This window comes from the organism of the source record quoted next, unplaced genomic scaffold, assembly GCF_019419815.1.
Source record: "Pyrus x bretschneideri cultivar Hongxiangsu unplaced genomic scaffold, Pyrus_bretschneideri_v1 Contig53, whole genome shotgun sequence".
Taxonomy (NCBI): Eukaryota; Viridiplantae; Streptophyta; class Magnoliopsida; order Rosales; family Rosaceae; genus Pyrus; species Pyrus x bretschneideri.
The window spans coordinates 2,668,920-2,692,484 of record NW_025999791.1 but is presented as its reverse complement, the minus strand read 5'-3'; the positions used below and the strand labels follow the sequence as shown (position 1 = coordinate 2,692,484).

Below are 23,565 nucleotides of genomic sequence, written 5' to 3'. Positions count from 1 at the left end.
TTTCAAATTTTTTTTTCTTCCTCTTCTTCTTCCTCCTCCTTTTCTTCCTCTTCTTCTTCTTCCTCCTTCTCCTTCTCCCTTCTTCTTCTTCCGCGCCGACCGGGGTGGGGGGGATATTTTTTTTTTCCTTCCTCCTTATTTTCCTTTTCTTCTTCTTCCTCCTCCTCCTCATTCTCCTTCTTGTTCTTCCGCAGGGGGGGTTGTTGGGTTTTCAAATATATTATTATTATTATTATTATTTTTTTTTGGGTTTGCAGGTGGGGGAAGAAAATGAAGATGGGGAGAAGAGAGAAGAGGGGGGAGGGGAGGGGAGGGATGAACTGATGGTTTTTTATTTATTTTTTTATTTTTTTAACTTTTTATTATTATTTTTAACATTGGACCAAATTCTAAAGATGATGTATGCCATTGTTAATTTTAAAAAATAAGGTATGAAAGTGTCGTGACACCAATAGTTGAGGTAGTTTTTTGTACTTTACCCAATATAATAATTACCCGTTACACATTCCAACACACACACACACACACACATATACATATACATATATATATATATATATATATCCAAAACAGATAATTAAATAAATAAAATAAAATAAATATCAATTTAATTAATTCAGTTTGGTTCGATTTTCAGACCACTAAAACCAAAACCGAACCAAAAGAATTCAGTTTGGTTCGGTTTTTTCAATTCGGTTCAATTTTTTCAGTCTCGGTTCGATGTTCGGTTCAGGTTTTTTGAACCCACCCCTAATCAAAATTCCATGGTGAAGTATTGCTTTGTGAATTTGGTAATGAGCCTAGATCAACGTCACCTGATATCAAGGCTCTAAGAGCACTTCCAATGTAGGAAGGCCTCCTGGGCAATATGCAACTCAATCCTCTTAAATGAACTGTAATTGCTTGCAATGAATAGTAACTGTCTGAGTGCATCTTCACCCCTAAATTGAATAGCCAAGGTAATTCATATTAAAATATTAATATTTTTTATTTTATAAAATAATAAAAGATAACTTTATTTTTAATTTCATATAACAATAAAAGATTAGTTAAAAGTATTCGAAAATATTGAAATGTAATGTAAAGTGGAAGAATGTGGCTACGTATTTGTAAAATGGAAGACCATGGTTACATCTTTATAGAAAATAATTATATTTTTTTATATTTTTAATTAGTTTTTTATATTCTTTGTAATTTTTTTAATAATTTAAATTGATGGCTGACGTCAGCCTTACGTCACATAGGTAGGGTGCTGAGCTAGGTGATTATTGTCTGACTTTTCCATCGAGCTCGCCTTAGGTCCAATTGCTGAGTGGGCTGAAGTGTTTTAGGGGAGAGGAGAGTGGATTGGGTTGCCTATCCCAATTAGGCAATAAGCAACAGTGGAGTTGCTCTAAAAGAAGGTAGGCGCTAGTCGGGAAGGCGGGGCCTAGGCTGGGCGTAGGACGGGTCCTAGGCAGACCCGACAGATTTAAGTAAATTTATTATATTATCATTTAAATAAGTTTCTTCTTACAATTAAAAAGTACATAATTACATTGGGATATATAAATTGCAAACTAGAATAACATATAGATTATAAAGTAATAGAACATAATGAAACCATGGGAAACAAGCATATAATGTGAGTTTATCTAAATAATCAACAAGTCTCTTATAATTTATTGAAAGAAAAAAAATTCAATGAAAGTTATTTACTTTTTGTCTAAGTGAGAGTCACAACTTAGGCAGGTCTGGATTGGCTAGACCGGCGCCTAAGTAGGTCTAGAAGCCATTTCTTAATTTTCAAACGCTTAGGGATTAATCAAGACAGTGGCCAGCCATCGTGCACCTAGGTGGAAATTTTTATAACAATATGTGATATGTGTTGTTTAGGTGCTTGGCTTGAGTATCACCACGCTTGGAAAGCTCCTTCCTTGACATCGATAAGGCAAGAAATATGTCTTAAAATATGATACATTATTCTTCCAAACGTTCGGAACACAACACAAGCATTCAGTTATACATCACACCAATCAAGTAGGTCAAAAATCCAGACACTAAGATATTACAGTATTACACAAGACATTTAGCTTTTTTTTTTTTCTTATCACAAACACACACCAGACTCTTAAGTTTTGATTCCTCTTATGGGAAGAGAGCCATATATACAGTCTACTGATTAATTTATGCTGCTTCAAGGTTTCCGCTGTTTTCGCTAGCCGCCCGAACAGGATGACTGCATCGAACGGCAGGAAAACTTTTCCGCAAGCATTAGCCAAGAATGATTTGCCTTTCGACAGCAACCAAATGGGGGCAGGACAATCCTAGAACCGAAAGCCTGTTGCAACAGCCTTAACAGAAACTGCAACAAGGCTTCTCCATCTGGTTGCGGAGTAGATGGGGTTGAGGCAACGGAGTTGGCACCAACCCCATCTTTTCCTTTGCTATCAAACATTGAGGTTGCAGCAGTTATCTCCTGCTGCAACCCATTTGGTTGGAATGACCATACCACGCGCACTATCTCTCATGTCTGAGAGAGAGTGCAAGGAGGGACCAGGATGATTGATTGAAAAACAATCAAGGTCTCCCCTAGAGTACGTACTTGTCACCTCTGATCCGGATATGTTAGAAATGCTGCCATTCGTTTCCCTTGACGAGTTTAAAGTTCCACTATCGGATTGCAGGACTTCAGAACTCTGAGAACCCGAAAGCCTAAACAGCTGCCCATCACCAACTTGCTTCCCTTCAGTTCCTTTGTCCCCATTGTTCATAGTCTTAGTGTTCAGAAAACGACCACCGCAGCCCCTTGGTCGGCGCATTGCATGACGATGGCGCGATTCATGCATATACGGCTGTAGAAACAAAATAGATCGTAGGTCATTCTAACTGACTATGTCGTTGCACAAGAGAAATATTTTTTCATCAGATGTGCATTTTGTTTCTGAAACTTGCATCTTATCGAATTCAGATGTCATACCTTACGCAGTCTAGCTGCTCTGTTCTCAATGACAGCCTTCGCACGGGATTGTCGGCGACGCATGATTCCATTGTACTGCTTAGCATTTACATAGATTGGTCCTTCATCCTCAGTCAAGTTCAGTGGCAGCATAATGCGTCCCTAAGCAAACGGATAAGTACGTGCATCAGTAAATTTGCTACACTCAAAAGAACTGCCTCTTTCGCAGAGAAACGGATTCTCTGCTTGCCTTGACCATTTTCCGACTTTAATAAGAGTAAAACTCAAAGACAAGCAAAGACGGGCCTACTCTAACTCACGAAAATACACAGAGGGGTGCTAAGAGAGACTTTCTAAGTTAAATCCTAAATGGTTTCTAGTTCGCAAAGCTAAAATTATCATAGAGAACCAAGAACGTAAATAGAGATTCATGCTTCTTAAACTGGTTCTATTTCTCATATTTCCATTTTAATGCACCAGTAAGAAAACGATAGTATATTCCAAAATTAGCAGATTACATAGAAATAGAAATATTGTTTTCAAGGAATTAACATGATTGAAAAAAGTAATAGCTCCATTTATAGTAAGGTAGGAGAAGAGATCGAAGAAGCACCGAAATTTGAGGTCCATAGGTTGAGAATAGTCCATAGCATTGATCCATAAATGGATATTTTGCGCAAATCTACAATTCAAGTTCCAAACAAAGAATCGACTTATCAGCAATTTTGACAAAAACCATATTCATTATTCCTAAAACAGTTATTGATTCACAAATAAATAAATGAAAAGTAATCGAAAAAGAAAGGCTTACCACTGGCTGGCTGAATCCAAGCTCAAAATGACCATGATATTTTCCCGGAGATGATTGCAGAGAGATTGCTGCCTGGGACTTCTGTCCATCCCCTGAAAATTAACATTCACCTGAATGAGAAACTACTTGGCTGGTTAACCATGACTAAATATAACTTCTGGTTGAGAAGTAAATCATTTTGAACAAGTTGTGAAAGAACGATAATGTAAACGAGTCGATAATTTATTCATCGGTTCTAGTTAACAAGGGCTTGTGAGGGAGGATGGAAGGTTTTCTGTAATGGCAAACCAGTTTAACAATCTCTATTGCCACAGAAGGTCAGGAAAGGTGAGAAAACAAGTGTAACTAATAATGCAATTATCAACAACTATTTCGTTGTTGAGTAAGAACTCGATCTTTCAAAGCACGTAGAGTGGACAACATCAACTACCAAGACTTTGTTCCTACAGCATCTACATCCATTCTTTGTAACCATTTTTTTATTTTATAAAGTAATTTCCTTCATTCTGGCATGTCTACTCAGCAGGAGAAAAGCTTACTCTACCAAGTCTACATTTAATTTCCATAATAATACTGCGAACTACACTCGCACGCTTCTACGAATCATTTTCTATACTTGCAGCCAATAGTATTGCATTGGAAATGACCCTCAGAATGCTTCGGAAATTGACAACCAAATTTTGTACCTAATTCCTACAAGGTGGCATTTCGAGAGCAGTTTGGAATAGAAGTGTCGATAAAGGATTAAAGCTCGCTTTAATGCTGCTCACGTCAAAACCCTCACCAGTCTCTCATGGGTCCTTCATATTCCTCTCACCCAGATTACTAAAAGGCAGTTAAAATTAAATAACTCTCAGCAGTAGGGCTCCGACTCCCACGTGATCTGAGACAACCTCTTCTTCATAATTAAGCCGGGACAAGGGTGGGCTACACAATCAGGCTTCAGAGTAAAGAAGAGCTCGAATGAGTGGTGAGTGAGGGGCATAGAGAGGTGCTTAGTGGAGGAACATGGTTAATGTTATTGCTATCACTGATTTTCTAGGCAATGTTAGAGAATCACCTAAACCTTATGCGTACAGTTTCATAATTTTCTTACTCTCCCTGGGATTCATGAGAATACTCCAAATGAAGGTACAATTAGTAGCGTCCTATAACATATAAGCAATGAATGCATCTAGATGGTTCGACATTTAGGCTCCGATCTTTAGGGGAAAGATAAGCCCCTTCTTTATTATTTCTAAACCTGATGAAGATCATACTTAAAAATTATAAGATATCCGATATCGCATCAGCATAATCAAATTTAATGGGAAGGAGACTATAGTAAAAGAAACTCCACCTTAACTTCCTAAAACCCCTAACACTAAGATCATCGCAGCTTAAGCTCTGACATATGATCCCGAAAAGGATATTATTCGAACATGTAATGGTGCGTCTTTTTCATAAACCTTCTTCTACTATCTCATTTCTCATCTTCCACGCACCTTATTAACTAGTTTCTTCATGATTTGCTGCAGCAATGATATTTAAGAAAACTTATCGACAAGATCGCGTGAAAAGAAAAAAAAAAAAAAAAAAAAAAAACTTACCTCGAGGGTTGGCGAAGAAAGATTCTCATACCCCCTCAAGTATCTCTCAAGTACTAACTACACTCACTCTCTTCACCAAATATGACTAAACTTTTGCTACTCACTTTACCTTCAATCATCGCCAAGGGGAATCCTTAAATGTTTGATACGAAAAGAAAAAACACGTTTCCTGACCCCACATTTTAGCCCATCTCCAATCAGTCTATGATGAACAAGGAAACAACGAGGGATCTTCATGACGAAGGATACGAACCTTATCTTCAGACAGAAATTTCAGCGACAAAAAAGAAGCTAGTAAAGCATTTCCTTTCTTTTCAAAACCACTACGTAAATGTTATTGACCAAAAGACTTCATAAATAGAAGTCTTTTAGAAAAGGAAAGACATCAAAAGTAAAGGAGGAGATTATTATACCAGGAAAGATAGTGAACTGATTTGTGTTCCCTTTTTCCAGTCCTTGTTCAGTACCCCGCCCGGCAAGTTTAGTGGCAGTGAAATGGTCCCCAGTATTGGGCTGCTCCTTAGTAGAAGGTTTCGACAGGCCACAGGATTCACCATACACCGGTTGAGATCCCAAGGAACTCCACCAAGGTCCTGACAATGAAGATGAAAACTGGCCTATGGGATTAGGGGCAATTCCTTCATGTCCCTTGAAATACACAGTTTGCATAGCCATACTGTCCTCCAAAATTAATGATCCCAGCAATGAGTTTTACTTAATTCTAATTCAAATATTCCATACAATGCCTGCAAATTCAAAGTTGAATGTTAAAAACATACCATTTATGCTACCTTTCAGTTAAAGAAGGAGAAGGACTGAAATGTATCTATTGAAATAAATCCACCAAAGAGGACAGTTTTCCTTCTGTTACTAATCGCTCGACCAACATGCCTCTTCTGTGTGTGATTTTAATGAAATATTTGACAACAATATGCAACTAAAATGTTCCTATGATATAAGAAAAGAATGTCTAACTGCTCATATGAGCTTCCAATTAGTACATAGAAGATGAAAACAAGCTGAATTTAGGGAATAAATAAATGGAATATTTCGAAAGAAAAAAGAGAAGGAAATAGACATACATAAAAATGAGATAACAGGAAAAAAAAGAAAAAAAAAAAAGAAAAAAAAAAGAGAACTAGCAGAAAGAGTAAAACAAACTCAACAAAAGATACTGAATTGTGAAGGATATTAGCAAAAATATGATGACCTATAAGAGAGTACAACGATCATGTAAGCGAAAACCGGAAATCGCAACCGTAGAAGCTAAATAACTGAAAGAAAAGAAAGAAAGCATAGAAACAGGTCTAACGATTCCGAACAGACCCTTTTTAGCAGTGAGGTAGCAAAAATATGATTGCTTAGAAGAGAGAACAACAATCATGTAAGCGAAAACCGGAAATCGCAACCGTAGAAGCTAAATAACTGAAGAAAAGAAGGAAAGCATAGAAACAAGTCTAAAGATTCCGAACAGACCGTTTTAACAGTGAGGTTGGTGGAGAAGAACTCAATTGTAGAAGTGCTTGTAGAGTAAGTGGAAGGAGCAGCTTAATTTGAGTTCTAAACGGAAGCAGAGAAACCCCATTTGCTAGGAGCCATGTCGGTACAGTTACAAGCAGAAGAGCAAAGCAGAGAGAGAGAGAGAGAGAGAGAGAGAGATAAGGGGAGAGAAAAACGGCCGAAGAGAGCGATGATATATGCGCACAAGTGCTATGGAACTCCACACCAGTGGCCAATGAGCTTTGGCTTTCATGCAACCCCGCTTTCTAATATGTGCCTTTGTGCCATACTTAATACTATAAAATTACCGTACACATTTTCTCTCTCCCTGTCTCACTTTTGTATTATTAATTAAATAATAATAATAATAATAATAATAATAATAATAATAATAATAATATGGTAAGTTTGGGGCTATTGTATTTAATTAATATATCCCAACTTCAAAACCAAGGGTGTTGAGATCTATTAGTGAGAGGGTAGCGGCCACAAAAACAAGGAATTATTTTTCTCACCACCCTTAGTGGATGATGATGCTTCTTAACTTATTCATCACTAAAGTTAAATGAGTTTAAATTTCAAGATTGAGATAGTTGGTAGATACAAATCTTAAAATTTAAACTTATCCAATAATAATGAAAAATAGAATATGAGCATATTATCATCACCAGGTAATACTAGTGAGACTAAATTTATCGACTGAATTTTGTAAACTAAATGACATGAAAGTTGATTATTGTATTGTTACTTAAGTATTGATTGACATGCCTTTTTCTTATTTATGACACATCATTTAGTCTGCAAAATTTAGTTTACCTAGCATTACTCTGCTACCACAACATGAAGGTGGTGAAAAAATGCCCCCACAAAAACAATACCAAGTGACCCAAAAGGTAAAAAGAAATGATGGTATAACCACGCATCAATCCTCATCTCTACATCTCCATTTATGCTTTTTTTTCTTTTAATTTAGATTTCTTTTGGTATTTATTTTAGTTGAGAATCTGAGTATGCCATCTATGTTGGAGAAGTGGTCACGCTATTCACAAGTGCCCCTTGTTATTACTAATACAAGTGCGTGACAGATAAGTTTAAGCTTAACACTCATAAAGATAAGATAATTAAGATATTAAAATATACAATCATATGAGTATATGACTTTACTTTTATATTTTACTTTTCTAGGTTTGCTAACTCAAACATCTGCTACTTTTCTAGGTTGGCCCATCAAGTTATTGGATGGATGGGTGGGTTGGGATAACACATATGCATTATTTTTTAAAGTTGTTATTTTGTTTTTGTACTTCAACCTTTTTTTTATCTTCTGATATGAGAATACAAAAAAATTTCCAACTAGTGGCTTGCCTTTGGCTTGCCAGGCAATTAATTTGGTTGTGAGATACAAGAAAAATAGTAAGACGCAAAAAATTACAACTCGTGTCCTTTATCTTCTCACTTTTTTGATCGTGAGTATGCACAATGTGTTTGGCTTTGTCTTGTCATTCAATATGTTTGGCTAGTTGCTGGATTTTTCTTGCTAATGATTACCTAGAAGATGCATAGTAAAGCGAAGATTGAGAACATGTCTCCTTTTCTACGCGTATGTACGTTGTTTTACTTTGATTTGGATTAGATACGTTGGAGCTCTTTCTCTTGGTTTATTCCAATATATAACCAGTCCAAGTTGGGACCTAAAAATTTTATGACTACATGAAAGTTATTCTTTTATATATATAGTATCTCTATAAACCTTTAATATGACGAGTAACGTATACCACTTATATTTAATGGGTTAGGATCGAGGAACACCCATTTTGAAACATTTTCTTGTATCCTTATTCTTCCCGCGATGAAGAGCTTCGTTCCAATACATTTATTGCGACGAAACCTCATTTTTTCATGGGGCTCCGTTTGTTGCGCAAGGAAGTTCACGTCGTGCAAATCTTTTTTCGCGGCCTTTGCACAACAACTTGTGCAAATGACGAAGATTTGTCGCTTTAATATTTATGTGACGGAATTTCTCTTTGCATGATCAAATGTTCTTCATTGCTAGAACTGTTAAATGTAGTAGTGTTTCTTTAAGGCCGAGCTGTCTATATTTCAATTTATCATTCATACATTATCCTTACAAAAAATGAGACAAATCCAAAAACCATTAAAACGTTTATTGTAGTGAAGAAAATAGACGAATAGGTTTCACAAGGAAACACTTAAAATGACTACAAATAAATCCAACGGTTATATGGTTTCGCATTTGAGTGATTTTTTTGTAGAGATTATCTTCGAGGAAATACCAAAAAGATAGATGGTTGGATCATTTAAGTACATTATGGAATGGGCTCAAGGAAAGTGTGTCAAAATGTGTGTTAAAAAGTGTGTGTCTCCTGATCCTGACCCATATTTAATATAATAAAATAAGAGAATTGTCATTGGCACTCCAAAAATCTTATTTTGTACTTCAATCTTTCTATAATTAGAAAGAAAAATACACTTATGAGATGTGTAGAATGAGATTTTTAGAGTGCTAATAACAGTTTCTAAAATTTGCTTTGTCATTCAACATGTCTAAATCAACATAGTAGGGCTAGAATCCGGATCCTCCACCGGATCCTCTTTGTGAGGATCTTGGGGATCCATCAATTCTGTCCGTTGAACGTACATCGTGCGGTCAGAAATTATTTTAAATATTTTTATTTAAAATTAAACACAAACAATACTTGACAAAAACTGATTTCACGATGTACAATGAACAGACATAATTCATAGATCCCCATGATCTTCACCAAAAGGATCTGAAGAGGATCCTGTTGGGTCGGGTTAACTCTCATTTTATCTCCAAGTAGTAGCTGTAGTACTTTCTTTAACCTAATTACGTTGGGGCATTTTGTCACTGGCTCAAATCTGTTTCTGCTCTAGGATTTATCTGGAACTAGTCTTTTATTTTCCTTGTATAAAAGACCTGCTTTGGACAAAGATGCCTAATCCAAATGGATTGAAAAGTACAAGTAATTAAGGTACACATTTTAAAATATGTAGCTAGCTAAGGCATGGTAGCATTATTAGCTAGTTAATAAGAAAAATTATTTTGAAACGAGAAAAACTACTTAGAGATTTTTAACTGTAAAATATTGGCCATTACATACTTGAACAAAAATTTAACAGTTAAAAAATTCAGTTTATAAGATGCCCCGAAGCATATTAGCTAGGAGAGAATCCCTTGTTCCCTATTAGAGGGAAAATAATGATTAGACAAATCAACAACATTGATGAGTTTATGCCTCCCTCCATAGATTTTGGGCTCAATAGGAAGCCGGCAATGTCCCCAAAATTGTTGGAATTAAGTGGACAGGGACTTTTGGAAAATGGGGAATCGGCCTTCTCAGCTCTTTACACATGTGCCATTTACTCCCTCACACTATTTAATTTAGTTTTGGCTGTGTTTCTAAACCGGCCATTTGCGTCGAATGTTTGAAGAATAATTAGGTTAATTTGGAGGTGCCCACTGGCCAGTGTTTTGCTTCCCTTTGCTTAGCGGCAAAGCTCAGTACATTCATGTGACATCACCAAATCTTCGATTTCAGGAATCATAAACATCAATCATTAACAAAACTTTATCTTTTAGTCCAGAAAAAGCAACCAAAGGTCGAAATTCATAAGTACGAAATGAATAAATACGAAAGGTTGGACCACAAGAAATGTTGGTAGGAGGACTGGTCAGGCTCACTAAACTTGCTAAGATATGTGCAAATTTGCAGTCCTTGTCGTGGTAGTTTTTCAGTTGTTCTTGTGAACAGACAGATACAAGGATATTTAGGCGCGTAGTAGCTAGCTCGGTTTTTATCGTTTTATGCTTTAATTTGATTAAATTTATTTATATAAGATTAATCTAAGACTCAAAAATTCAAAATTTCAAGTTGTTTTCATTAGGCACATAGTAACGTGATGCTAAGGTCTTTCCCAGTAGGTTGAAAAAAAATGAGAGTGATATTAATATATTAAACTCATATAGGAATCAACACTTCTACAGTAGACCGAAAAATTTGAGTGTAATACCAATTTATTAGACACATGATAGTTCAATATATTAGACACATGAGTGTGGTACCATTATACTGTGGAAGGCCTAATACTACTGAATTAGTTGTAGAAGGTGATTTATCCAAAGAATGTATTATAACTTATATGTATATGCGCAGGCTATGGCTAGTAGTCTAACAAGCTGTTGCTGGTTTTGGTAAGTTAGTAATCATCTTTTGTTAGTCAATAATTCTACTTGTACGGCTTAGGATTCAAATAAAAACAAAGTTCTGTTTTGGTAAGGAATAAACTCAGTATTTTAGGGTAAATTATTCCATAGTATTACTTGTAATCAATAGGTTTTGTCAGGTAACACCGCAACGTTGTTCTTCCATTCCAATTGGAAAAAAGAAAAAAGAAAAAAAAAAGCAGCTTTGCAAATTAATAGAGCAGTGATGCACGAGTTCTTCAAATTTAGTTAACATGTGATTATTAACTGCATTAGGTTGTTAACATGGTACAACTAGTTAATCATGTAGCATATGAATTCTTTTATATTTGAGTTAGGGTTGCTTAAAATTCAAACTCGAGTTTCCCAAGAAACCCTAATTGGAAGCAAAATACAAACAAGAATAAGATTCCTTAAATACTTAAAATGATTTTAGGTAATACTTAAAATGATTTTAGACTTAATTTATTATCGAATTTGAGTTAAAAGGACCATATATGACTAAAAAGAAATGTTTGGACTCATCTCATTATTTTCTTCGAAACAATAACTTTTAACTTAAATAAGAGCTTAGAGCAACCTACAAAGAATGGACCTTGTTCTTTATGGACTTACCCTTGTCAAAATTAAAATATGAAGAGTAATTAAATTAGGTATTAAAGCACTTAACCCTATGTAATTTGCATCTAGTATTAAAGCACGATCCTAGACGCTGTTTTTTTTTTCTAACTAAATAACCTCTTGCTTCCGAGAAGATATAATAAATAAATAACTTTTAAATCTTACTTTGCATTTTTGCAACTTAGTACTACAATTCAGTGATATTTTTTTTAATCTCTTAATAAGAGGTTTTAGGTTCAATTATCGTCAAAGACGAAGTTAAACCACATTATTATGACAAGTCTATTATAAGGCTTAACTCACTCCTACTCTTTGAGTTTAGATACTATTGGTTGTTCAAAAAATAAAAAATTCCTACTGGGCACTGCGAGAGTCCCCATTAGTCATTTTCCTTTTACTTGAACTTTTGCTTTACTTTTTTACTTTGGTCTTGTCTGATTGAGTAGGTAAAGACTTAGATTACACCAATGATTTGAACGATGAGACAAGATCCATTGTCCTGATCCAAAACCTGGAATATTACCAAAGATGCTAATAACATATACATCAATGTTTATTTTTCTCTCATTACTTTTTACAAGAAAACTAAAACAACACATATAGCTAGATTACAAAACCCCGACAAACACCGAGACGTACCTCAAGTTTATTTGGTTGCTTCAAGAAATTTAGTTCAACTATGACAGTGAGTGAGCAACTTATTTGGTTATTTGGAGGGCTGGAGAGGATGGTTGATAGGGCAGGGAGCAACCTATCAATTCAAGTTGTCATAAGGTCTCAAATAACAGCTACACTTCAACAGACACTAACTACCTAGTTCCAGGTTTAATTAACGTTAATAATATAATTAATTTCGCTTCTAATGAGCTGGAGCTAATAACATAGATGATGCTGGATGATGTCACTTGTCATTTGTGTATATGTACGCTTGTCATTTGTGTGTTGGTTGTTTAATTGTAAGCAGTGTAATAGCTTAGTTGATAAACGAAGATTGGATAGTTATATATAGCTGATGTGGAAATGACTTCAGTTGGTTAATTGAAAGGAAAACTAATAAAAAGAGTTTGAAAATTTTGAATTTTAATGATAAGGACAAAATAAAGGGTAAAGTAAATAGTACACTGATTGACTTTTTAGTGTAAAAATATGGTTTTTCGTTAAAGTGAACAGTACTTTGAACTTTTCGTTAAAACTTCCTTAATTGAAAGGTTCAATTTCTGCATTTTCATTTCTTTCTTCAAGTTCTTCTGAGTTCTTCAATTTCTTACTTCAGAAACCCTAGATTACAGTATTGTTTTGCTCATTGGTAACCAAGTTCTGGATACGTACAACTTCCACTAAAAATACCAATTCAATTATCTATTACTAATGGCTTCATGACATATCAATTGTATATTACTAATGGCCCAACAACATATATGTCAATTATCAAGTATTGTTTGAGTAGTTCACCATGACAGTAGTGCTACCTTTTAAATATTGTAAGGTATTGTACGGTTGCTGATCTCATGAGAGGAAAGTATTAATCTTATTTTTCTTGATTCATTTATTTGTTTATATTTCTAGTTAAAAAAAAATTGAATTGTAGTATTCGTGATTAATATGGTATAAGAGATTTGTAGCTCAAGTAATTCAGAGTATTCATCGATTTACTTGAAATCTTACATTCTATTTTTCTTCCCTCGATATTGCTTGTATAATTAAAAAATGACAACTTGGCAAAGGGTACTAGTATACGCATTCAAGTCCTCCCACCTAAATAGTATCTTTAAAATGGCAAAATTCAGCGTCAGCACAGAATACAAGTAATAATGTTTCTTTTTCAAGAAGCATGCATGCATACCTATATGAAGTAGTACTAGTCCAACCATTGTTGCTAACCAAACAGGAAAATCACTTTACATCTAGTCTCCTCTGCCATGCCCATACTTTCAGTTTCTCAAAGCAGATGTCTAGTTGCCTGTCTCTGGTCTTAGCTAGCTTCTCTCCTCAATTATTCAAGAAAATCGTTAGCCAAGTAGTACGTACGTTGATAAAGGTGCATGGTTAATATATAACAAAGTTACAAAAGAGAGAAGCTACTCACTCAAACAATTATTTTTATTGTTTTTATTAGCTTTTTTCTAGGTACACCGACAGAGATACACTCCTTCAAAAATGGACGTATGCCACTTAAAATGATAAGAACACGGTATTCTTTAGTGTAAAAGGCGAAATAATACTTTGCTTTGTGATCAACGCATGGCTTCATGACTCAAACAATTATATATACTCCTAATTAATGAACAAACCTTTGTGACTTTTTGTCTCTCTTTCAGCTTTCTCCCTGTTTGATGTTGAATTGAGAAAGCTTTCCACCACTCAAGACACTATGGGTTGTGAACTGTGAACTGTGAACCGTGTCCATTATATATATGGAGCACCCAAAAATGACTCCACGATGGCGGACGACGAGCCGCCAAGTGGGAAATCTGGGGACACGTACAAAAGGTGGACTGATCTTTATTTTGTGCCTGTTAGGTTTGCAATCCACTTAATCACAAACCAAGCTTTTGAACTTTCTTTTAATCTTTCAACCCTAGCTAGCAGACTATACCACCAGCACTGGCATGGCCTTTTGGATTCATGTGATCAGGAGAGATGGAGAGAGAACTAGAGAGCTTTATTTCGTTGTCAACGTCTAAAGGGTTTGCTTTCTTGGATCGATCCACAATAGGCTGATCAAGTGGACATGTACACCATATTCTTTGTGTTTTTGTTTGTACAAGCGTGAATTAGAATTCATAATCCAAGTCCTAACAGAAAAAGATTAGCTTCAATAACAAAGAGGTCGAGCCATACGTGGTGGTAATTTTTATTGTTAAGATAAGGTAGCAGAGAGCATCGAAAACGATAAGAAAATAATGAAAACCTATTATAAGGAATAGCATAAAAGAAAGTGATGGCCATATAGAGAGATTCATGGAAGAAGAACCTTGACCTAGCTAGCTAGGTAATATTAGGTCTAGGGTACGCTTTATGGTGAGATAATTAGGTGGAAATTAAATAGATTCAAAATTCGATTCTTTCTAATATAATTAGAAAAAGTAATTCATATTTTTTATAAAAAAAAAATTCTACATGAATGATATTATTCATGTAAATTTTGTATCATATAAAATGACAACAGATAAACTAATAAAAGACTAGGCAATTAGAATTACTCTACTATATATCAGTTATCGTTTTAAAAAGTACGATATAATTTTTTTAACCAAAAGTATGATATGAAATTTGTTGAATGACATGCACCACTTTTATGTAAAGAGTGAATAAAATCATAAATATCATAAATTAATTACCGACCAAATATACAGATCGATTTCCACATTTTTTGCGCTTTTTAGTTTGCTTTTGCTTTTCTAAGTAGTTAAGTGGCATGCTACTAGCTCTCATTTATCTACATGGCGTAATCGGACGGAGTGCCAATAATACAATATAATTGGTGTGAATACAATTATTTTTGCTTGGATTTGATCCACTGTGTTTGTGTTTTGATCTTTTCACATCTACATATGTAATAAAAATATAAAAGAGTTTTTTACAGGTGTATGGTGTTTACGTGATTGCATGCAGGATTTTTTTTGGTTGAAATCGCATGCAAGATTTTACTATGTATACTTATGGTGTTCATCGGCATCTTAAAATTGGATTGGCTATGTTTATTATTTATGTAATAATTTTCACTTTGTGTCGTATTTTTGGGTCTTTAGGAGGATTGTTTTCCTCTTATCGGTAAAGACCTATTACGCGGTATGCAAATTCACTTCACCAGGAAAGGGAGTTAACTAATTAAGCCAAACAAAAAAAAATTATGCTTTTCTTCACTTTTATCTAAATAATGACAACAATATTTGGCTATTTAAAGATGAGTATGAACTTCTACTTAAAAATTTTCAAATTGTTCATTGTTTATTTATAAAACTTCGTGTTTATAATCAGAACTGTTCATATTATAAATCACCCTATAAAGATCGCCTCTGCAAAAAATAAATTAAAGCTAAGGTCGTTTAGTCATCAAACTGTTTAAAAACAAATGAACGGTATTGGTAAAAACATTACAAACCATCTATGTATTTGCTACAATAGATTAACTAAACGACCTTAGTTTTAATTTATGTTTTGCATATATGATCTTTACAGTGTGATTCATAGTATGAACAATTCTGATCATAAGCACAAAGCTCTGTAATTAAAACACTAAGAGTTATGAGTATGAATTCCTACTCATATTTGAGTAGTCAAGTATTGTTCAAATAATAATTACTAAAAAGTATTATCGCTAGGGTGGACGAAATGGGATTGCCACTAAGCAAGTGGATTAACGTTTCTTAATCTTTGTCCTTCCCAAGTAATGGGCGATTACATCTCCTGCATGATGGTTAATTAAAGGTAAATATCCTTCAAAGAATCTAGTACAACTTTATATAATTCGAGGTTTAAGATTCATCTTTGTGATAGAGGGGCCAATTTGCAAGTGGTGAGAGCTCCCCGATTTTGGAATGTATTATTAAAATCATAATTTTATTGTTCTTCATTTAATTAAATTAGTGATAACATTAAGGTGGGTATAGTTATTTATGTGTTGTGGCTCATTTTAATCTGTTGAGGAAGGAGGGAGTCGCGGCAGCAGAGAGAGTAGGGAGAGAGATGTCTTTGTAAGGTTGTGTAGAGGATGCGTTATTTACCCTATGTATTGTCTTTATTTATAGTAATAAGGGAGGAAATAATCATTCTCCTCCAAGGAATACAAGTCCTAATAGGGAAGAATAACTAGTATCAAATCTAATCTACGATTTACAGAATCACACTTAAATACAATGTTTATAACACTCCCCTTTGAATGTGCAAATACTCAAGTAGATTCAGCATCATGTAGAATTGAGGAAGTCGACTTGTCAGCATTGATTCTGGGAACACGCTAATCTTAAAGTAAAGTAGGAACTTGCAAATGGAACTAAGTCTCACAAAAATCCCAATGGCTATGGTAACAACCAAGTAGGGACAAAACCATAGTCTAAGGAAAAATGCGTGAGAGAATGCAAAGTCAAATGAAACGTCTGCCGGATGTCATAAGGGATATAATCAACGGTGCCTCGTCAAAACCTCGTTAGGTAGCAAAAACCCAAAGGAAAAGATGCTCCTAATCATAGGGAAAAAGAGTACATTAAGATCAAGCAAGTATTGTTACATCCCGGCCCAAGCCCCCATCACATCCCGGGTTCGACTCCACCATAGCATGATTGTTCGCTTTGGGCCCCAACCACACCCTCACGGTTTTGTTTCTGGGAACTTACAGGAGAACTTCCCAGTGGGTCACCCATCATAGGAGTGCTCTCGCTGGCAAACTCGTTTAACTTCGGAGTTCCTATGGAACCCAAAGCCAGTGAGCTCCCAAAATGCCTTGTGCTATAGGTAGAGATAAGAATATACAAATAAGGTTTATAGGATCCATTCCCCTGGGCGATGTGGGATGTTACAAGTATACTTCAGGATACTCCCCCTGAGTTCGACATAATTCCAAAGAGAACTAACAATGTTATAACTTAGAAAGTTTACGCATACCTATTCCTTGAACAGCCTTCTGAAACGTCGCCTTTGGTAGTGATTTGTTGAAGAGGTTGGCCAGGTTGTCTTATGAACGGATTTCCGTGACTTCAATCTTCTGATGCTCTTGTTGTTGATATGAGAAGAAGAATTCCAACACATTGTGGTTGATGTTGTCTCCTTTGATGTAACCCTTATTAAGTTGTTCGATGTATGTTACGTTATCTTCATAGATCGTCATCGGGATGTCAACGAGGGGGTAATGATCATAAGAGCTTCAGATATTGCCCACAACTGTTCTCAACTAGAAGCATTCCCGAGTAGTTATGTGTAAGGCAAGAATTTCAGCATGGTTAGACGAAGTCGCAATTAAGGTCTGTTTAGTTGACCTCTAAGATATTGTGGTGCCTCTAACGGTAAAGACATAACTCGTTTGAGAGCACGCCTTGTGCAAGTCATATAAGTAACATGTGTCGGCATAACTAACAAGGCGAGAATCGACTCGAGATAGGGGTGCAGCATCACTCGAGGATCCGTAATGATAGAATAGGCCCAGATTCGTAGTACGCTTAAGGTAACGGAAGATGTTTTTAACACTTGTCTAGTGTCTGCATGTTGGTGCATTACTGTATCTTGCCAAAAGATTAACAGTAAGGGAGATATCGGGTTTAGTGTATTGAGCTAAGTACAATAAAGTGTTTATCGCACTTAGATAAGGAACTTCGGGCTTCAAAATATCTGCATCATCTTCATTCGAATGAAAGGGATCTCGTCTTGCATCTAGCAATCGAACGATCATAGGAGTACTCGAAAGCTTTCTTTTATCCTTATTAAAGCAGCGTAACACATTCTAGGTGTAGTTCGATTGATGTACTAAGATTCCATCCAAACGATGCTCTATCTCGAGACTGAGACAGTATTGAGTCTTTCTTAGATCTTTCATCTCAAATTTTGCCTTCAGGTGCTCTACAGTTATCTCCAGCTCTTTAAAAGTTCCGATGAGGTTCATGTCATCGACATACGTTGCAACAATCGTAAAATCGAAATGTGACTTCTTAATGAACATGCAAGGGCATAGTTCGTCGTTCACATATTCCTGACTAGTCAAATACTCCCTTAGAAGGTTATACCACATTCTTTCGGATTGCTTCAAACCGTAGAGTGAACGCCTCAACTGAATTGAGAGCATATTCCAGGGTTTGAAAATATTTGATCCAATCAATGTAAGTCTTTCGGGAACTTTCATATAAATTTCTATATCAAGATCCCCATAGATATATGCAGTTACTATGTTCATCAGCTACATACTCAGTTTTTCGAAAACTACCAAACTGATAAGGTAGCGAAAAGTAATCACATCCGTAATGGGTGAATTAGTTTCATCATAGTCAATCTCGGGGCGTTGTGAAAAGCCATGCGCAACAAGACGAGCTTTGTAATGTACAATTTCGTTCTTCCCATTGCGCTTCCAAACGAAAACCCACTTGTAGCCAACGAGCTTCACATGTGGATGAGTATGAGCCACAGGTCCAAACACTTATGTTTAACAAGCGAATCGAGTTCGACTTGGATTGCTTGTTTCCAGTTTAACCAATCAGTTTTACGTCGACATACATCAACGGAACGGGGTTCAATGTCATCGCTCAATATGATTGCAGGAACTACTACATATGCTAATGCATCATCGATAATCATCTTATTTCTACATATGTAGTAGTTCCTGCATCGTCGATAATCTTACTCATTTTCTACATATGTTAATGAATTTACCTCCTAAGAATCGTCGATAAACGTCTTTCACGAGTCTTAGGAGGTAAATTCATCTCTTGAAGGACATTTCTGTAATCTAAAATTTCCTCATTAGTTGGATAAAATAAGTAAGAGACAATCAGATTCATAGTATGCTTAACAGCTTGTGCCGTGGGTTTCCTTTTCTGGAGTATGAATCCTTTGAACCAAGTGGTCTGCCATGTTTTTGTGTAGGGGTAGAGGATTGGCTAACTGCTAATGTATGTGGATCTGCCAAAGTGGCATCCTAGGCCTCCAGGAGGGAAGTCCCTCGTATATTTGGTACATCCATCTTTACAGGCACATTTGCAACTAGAATATGTGATCTTGTCACTCACGCTAGATTCATGAAAGCATCTGACATGCTCTGAGTTACGCTTTGAAGATCTAATGTGCGCTACACTTCAGTTTCAGACTCATGGTCTGGGATCTAAATGAGACAAAGTGGGAGTCTTCCACGATAATTGGCGTTGTTATTTAGGAATGGTGACGTTCTTATCTTCCCCTAATGATGGGAAAACTGTTTCATAAAAGTGACAATATGTGAAATAAGCGGTAAAAAGATCGCCTGTCAAAGGTTCTAAGTAATGAATAATTGAAGGAGAATAATATTCAATATAGATTCCCATCTTTCGCAGGGGCCCTATTTTTATACATAAGGGCGGCGAAATCAGCATATAGACTGCACAATAAAAAACACGCAGATGTGATATGTCAGGTTCATATCTGGTAACCAATTGAATGACGCTATATAGTTGGTCGCAACAGGCCTCAGATGGACCAACATGGCTGCGTGCAATATTGCATGGCCCCAAGCAGCGATCTGAAGCTTGGTACGTATGAACAACAATCGAGCAATCATTTGTAAGCATTTAATTAATACCTCTGCCAGGTTGTTCTGGGTGTGAACATAGGGTACTGAATGTTCAACTTCAACCCCAACCGACATGCAATAGTCATCAAAAGTTTTAGATGTGAATTCTCCAGCATTATTCAATCAAATAAATTTGATCGGATAATCAGGGTGGTGAGCCCTGAGCTTGATAACCTGAGCCAACAATTTGGAGAATGCAGCGTTCCTTGTGGATAGCAAGCACACGTGTGACCAACGTGTGGAAGCGTAAACCAAAACCATAAAATATCTAAATGGTCCACATGGAAAGTGAATCAGTCCACAAATATCCCCTTGAATCATTTGTAAAAAAGTAGGAGGATTTGAGTGAATCTTTTCATAAGAAGGCCTAATAAAGCTTTCCTATATAGCAGGTTTGACATGCAACTCCTTGAATCGAACCTAAACTTCGGGTTAGTGGATACCCGTGTTATGATTTGAGAATGTGGCACATCACTGTTCGTCCAGGGTGTCCCAAACAATCATGCCAAAGTGTAATTTCATGTGTGGTCCTTGAGGTAAGGTCGGCCACATATTGGCTCTTTAGAAGGTGTATAATTGTAGTATACAGACTACTCGGGATACACTCCATCTTCTCTAAAATACATTTTTGGCCATATTCGTAGGACGTGATGCATATAAATTCAACTTTATTTTCTACATAGGTTTCAGCGTGGTAATTATTGTCTCTAATGTCCTTGAAACTCAACAACGTTATTTCGGAACATAGAGAATAAAGTGCATCAGAAACCTCTATTTGGTACTTTTTGGTTCATCCATTTGCACAAAATTTAATTCAAACTTCTTACGACAAGAATGATATTCAAATACAACTGTCGAGGAAGCATAACAAACACGAGACTAATGGTTATTTGAACCACAACTATAGCACATGTCCACATCCATGGTGTCAAGTGTTTTGTCTTTATTCTTGAAGTTTGGGGCCTTGTGAGAGAGGTTAGGGCGCTTCTGGGCTCGGTTTCCTCCCTTAGATGAGCTTTGGCTCTGTTGACCTTGACGGGATGACTTTTGGCCTCCCCTACCACGTCTATGTTGGTGTTTTGGGCATTGGTTTGTCCTATAATGTGCTTCAGGCACAACAATCACCCCAGTATGTCGAGCTTGGTGATTCTTCATCAACAACTTATTATACTTTTCAGCGATAAGTAAAAAGATCAAATCCGAAAACTTAGTGAACTTCTGAGCCCTATATTGTTCATGCATAACAATATTGGTAGCAGAGAATGTCGAATAGATATTCACTAGGAGATCTTCCTCGATCAAGTCTTGAAACCACATATGCTGCCAGTCGTGTCTTGGTTCAGGCAAGAAGATGTCCTTTTGGTGATCGAACCAATCAGCCAAAGCGACCCAAAGTGCTCATGGATCTTGGACCCACTTGAGGTAGTTTCTTCTGGAGACCTCTAAAGTGGTGAAGTAGAGTTTGTTCAAATTTGACATGTCCCTATCACAAAATAAATGGACAAGAATGTGGTTAGTGTAATGGAGAAAAATCAATCCATTCACATAGGAGTAAAACATTCATGTTGTAATAGATATTTATTGGTTTAAAGTTACATGAAAAACTTCGGGTTTTTATGGGTGATGTTTTTTTTTTAAGGAAAACTTCAGGTTTTCAAACAAGGCATGTTTCTAGAAACTTCGGGTTTCGAAAGAATTATAAATTTCAGGTTCATATGTTCTTGCAGACAAACACAAATATATACAGAAATATGCAACAATAAAATATGCAAATAGATCTTCATGTTTAAAATTATAATTGAATTAATTATTTGGACTTCGGACAAAATTGAAGTATGGGTGAAAAAATTATAAAACCCAAAAAGTGCCTAAAAAATAGGCAATTAAAAACTTGGGGCTCAAAACAGTGGGCCCAAGCCCACAAGTGGGTTGTAGGCTCAATAAACCAAAGGCTCAGATAAGCATGGATTAAGTGCGGGTAGGTACACGTAGGCCCATGCATGGAGGCCCCAGACATGAGGTTTGTTCCAGTGCGGCGCAGACACACACTAGCAAAAGGTTGGGAACGTGTGTAGCGCGGTGCATAAAAGAAGGCAGGAGCCCAGAAGGGCTCAATTGGTTCTCGGGTCAGTAATTACCAAAGCCCAAAGGGCTGGTGATGTGGGTCAAGGCGATAAGAACAAGCAAGCCCAAAAAATAAGGGTGTTATGCGATATGGACCAAAGAAGGCCGGGAGAATTCGCCAGAGATGGTCAGTGGCACCGCTTCAGGCAGTTTTTCATGGTTGAGGCAAGCCATGGTTCATCGGAGAACCAAGTTTTTTGGCGACGGAGGTAAAGCTTTAACATCGTGGGTGTGTGAATCGAACGGATTCAAGGCGATCCCATTAAAAACTCAAGAAATTCTTCTGGAATTTTCGAAGATCGTTGTTGAAAACGATGAGTTTCGTCCTAAGCACATAACTGCTGGTTGCGGTTTCATTGAAAAAATAGACGGGGAAGGCCTCGGCTTCAGGCTGAGGGTGTGGGTTAAGGACGGTGGTGCTGGAATGCATCGTTTGGGTTCTCTGGGCTTGTAGCTTTGGGATTGGGTTAGGCTCACCAAACCGATGCAGGCTACTGGCCTGCTTGCACAATGGCACGGCTTAAAGCTGGCGGTGCTAGGGTTTCACAAAAACCCTAATTTGTTTCTTTAATTTTTTTTTCCATCCCAGATTATAAATAAATTCAATTTCATGCATATTCAACATATAATTTAATGCATGGACAAATATTTGATGTAATTCATGGTAATATCAATTCACAAAATTCAACAATTATGGATATAATACATACACAATTTATGTAGAATCTAAAATTTGCAAAACGTAAAGTTGGGTCATGCATTATGGTGAATGTCCATGTTATCATGGCTACAAAATTATCGAGTTAAAACCGTTGTTTTGGAAGAACTTGATTGCGTGATGATATTGATGAACTGGTTTGATGCAAAAAACTTCCACATCAGATTCCTAAACGCAGTTGTAGGAGTGTTTTGATAACGTGTTGTGGCTTATTTTAATCTGACAAGGAGAGAGGGAAACGCGACAGCAGAGAGAGTACGAAGAGAGATGCATTTGTAGGGTTGTGTAGAAGATGTGTTATTCCCTCTAAGGGAGGGAAAAATCCTTCTCCTCCCAGGAATACAAATCCTGATAGGGAAGAATAGTTAGTATCATATCTAATCTAGGATTTACACAATCACACTTAAAATACAATGTTTTATAACATCAAGAAGTTTTTTTATTTTTATTTTTTTTTCGTGGAAGTACAATATTCATTGATGGGGTAAGGTACTTACAATGAGTCTCGATAAAAATTTTGTCGAGGATTTCAACCCAGACCAAGGAAAAAAGAGCGTCTCGCACCAATTAGTTAACTAATATAACTATCCTCAAATATTAGATCAAAAATTACATTAGGGAGATCCTCAAGCCAAATACCCGGGTTAACTGAAACTATACCCATTCTCATCAATCGATGAGCCACTTTATTCGATTCTCTTGGACCATATTCGAACTTCCAATGGGGAAATGGCTGCAGCATGAGATGAATATCGTATAATATCATGAAG

General features: G+C 36.3%; 1 protein-coding gene and 1 non-coding gene across 2 annotated transcripts; both read right to left on the bottom strand.

The window, feature by feature from the left end:
* Positions 1 to 1,938: 1,938 nt before the first annotated feature.
* LOC103952736 (nuclear transcription factor Y subunit A-10-like) lies at positions 1,939 to 7,085 on the bottom strand. Its single transcript, XM_009364403.3, has 6 exons — positions 6,815 to 7,085; positions 5,752 to 6,084; positions 3,750 to 3,841; positions 3,552 to 3,620; positions 2,960 to 3,100; positions 1,939 to 2,834 (listed from the first exon to the last, which is right to left on the bottom strand). Exons 2-6 carry the CDS (start codon positions 6,011 to 6,013, stop codon positions 2,430 to 2,432), a joined length of 969 nt encoding a protein of 322 aa, XP_009362678.1. The 5' UTR covers positions 6,014 to 6,084; positions 6,815 to 7,085; the 3' UTR covers positions 1,939 to 2,429.
* Positions 7,086 to 13,834: 6,749 nt separating this feature from the next.
* Positions 13,835 to 13,952, bottom strand: LOC125470876. The gene has a single exon (XR_007253255.1). It is a non-coding gene; the product is annotated as a U5 spliceosomal RNA (small nuclear RNA).
* Between the last annotated feature and the right edge of the window lie 9,613 nt (positions 13,953 to 23,565).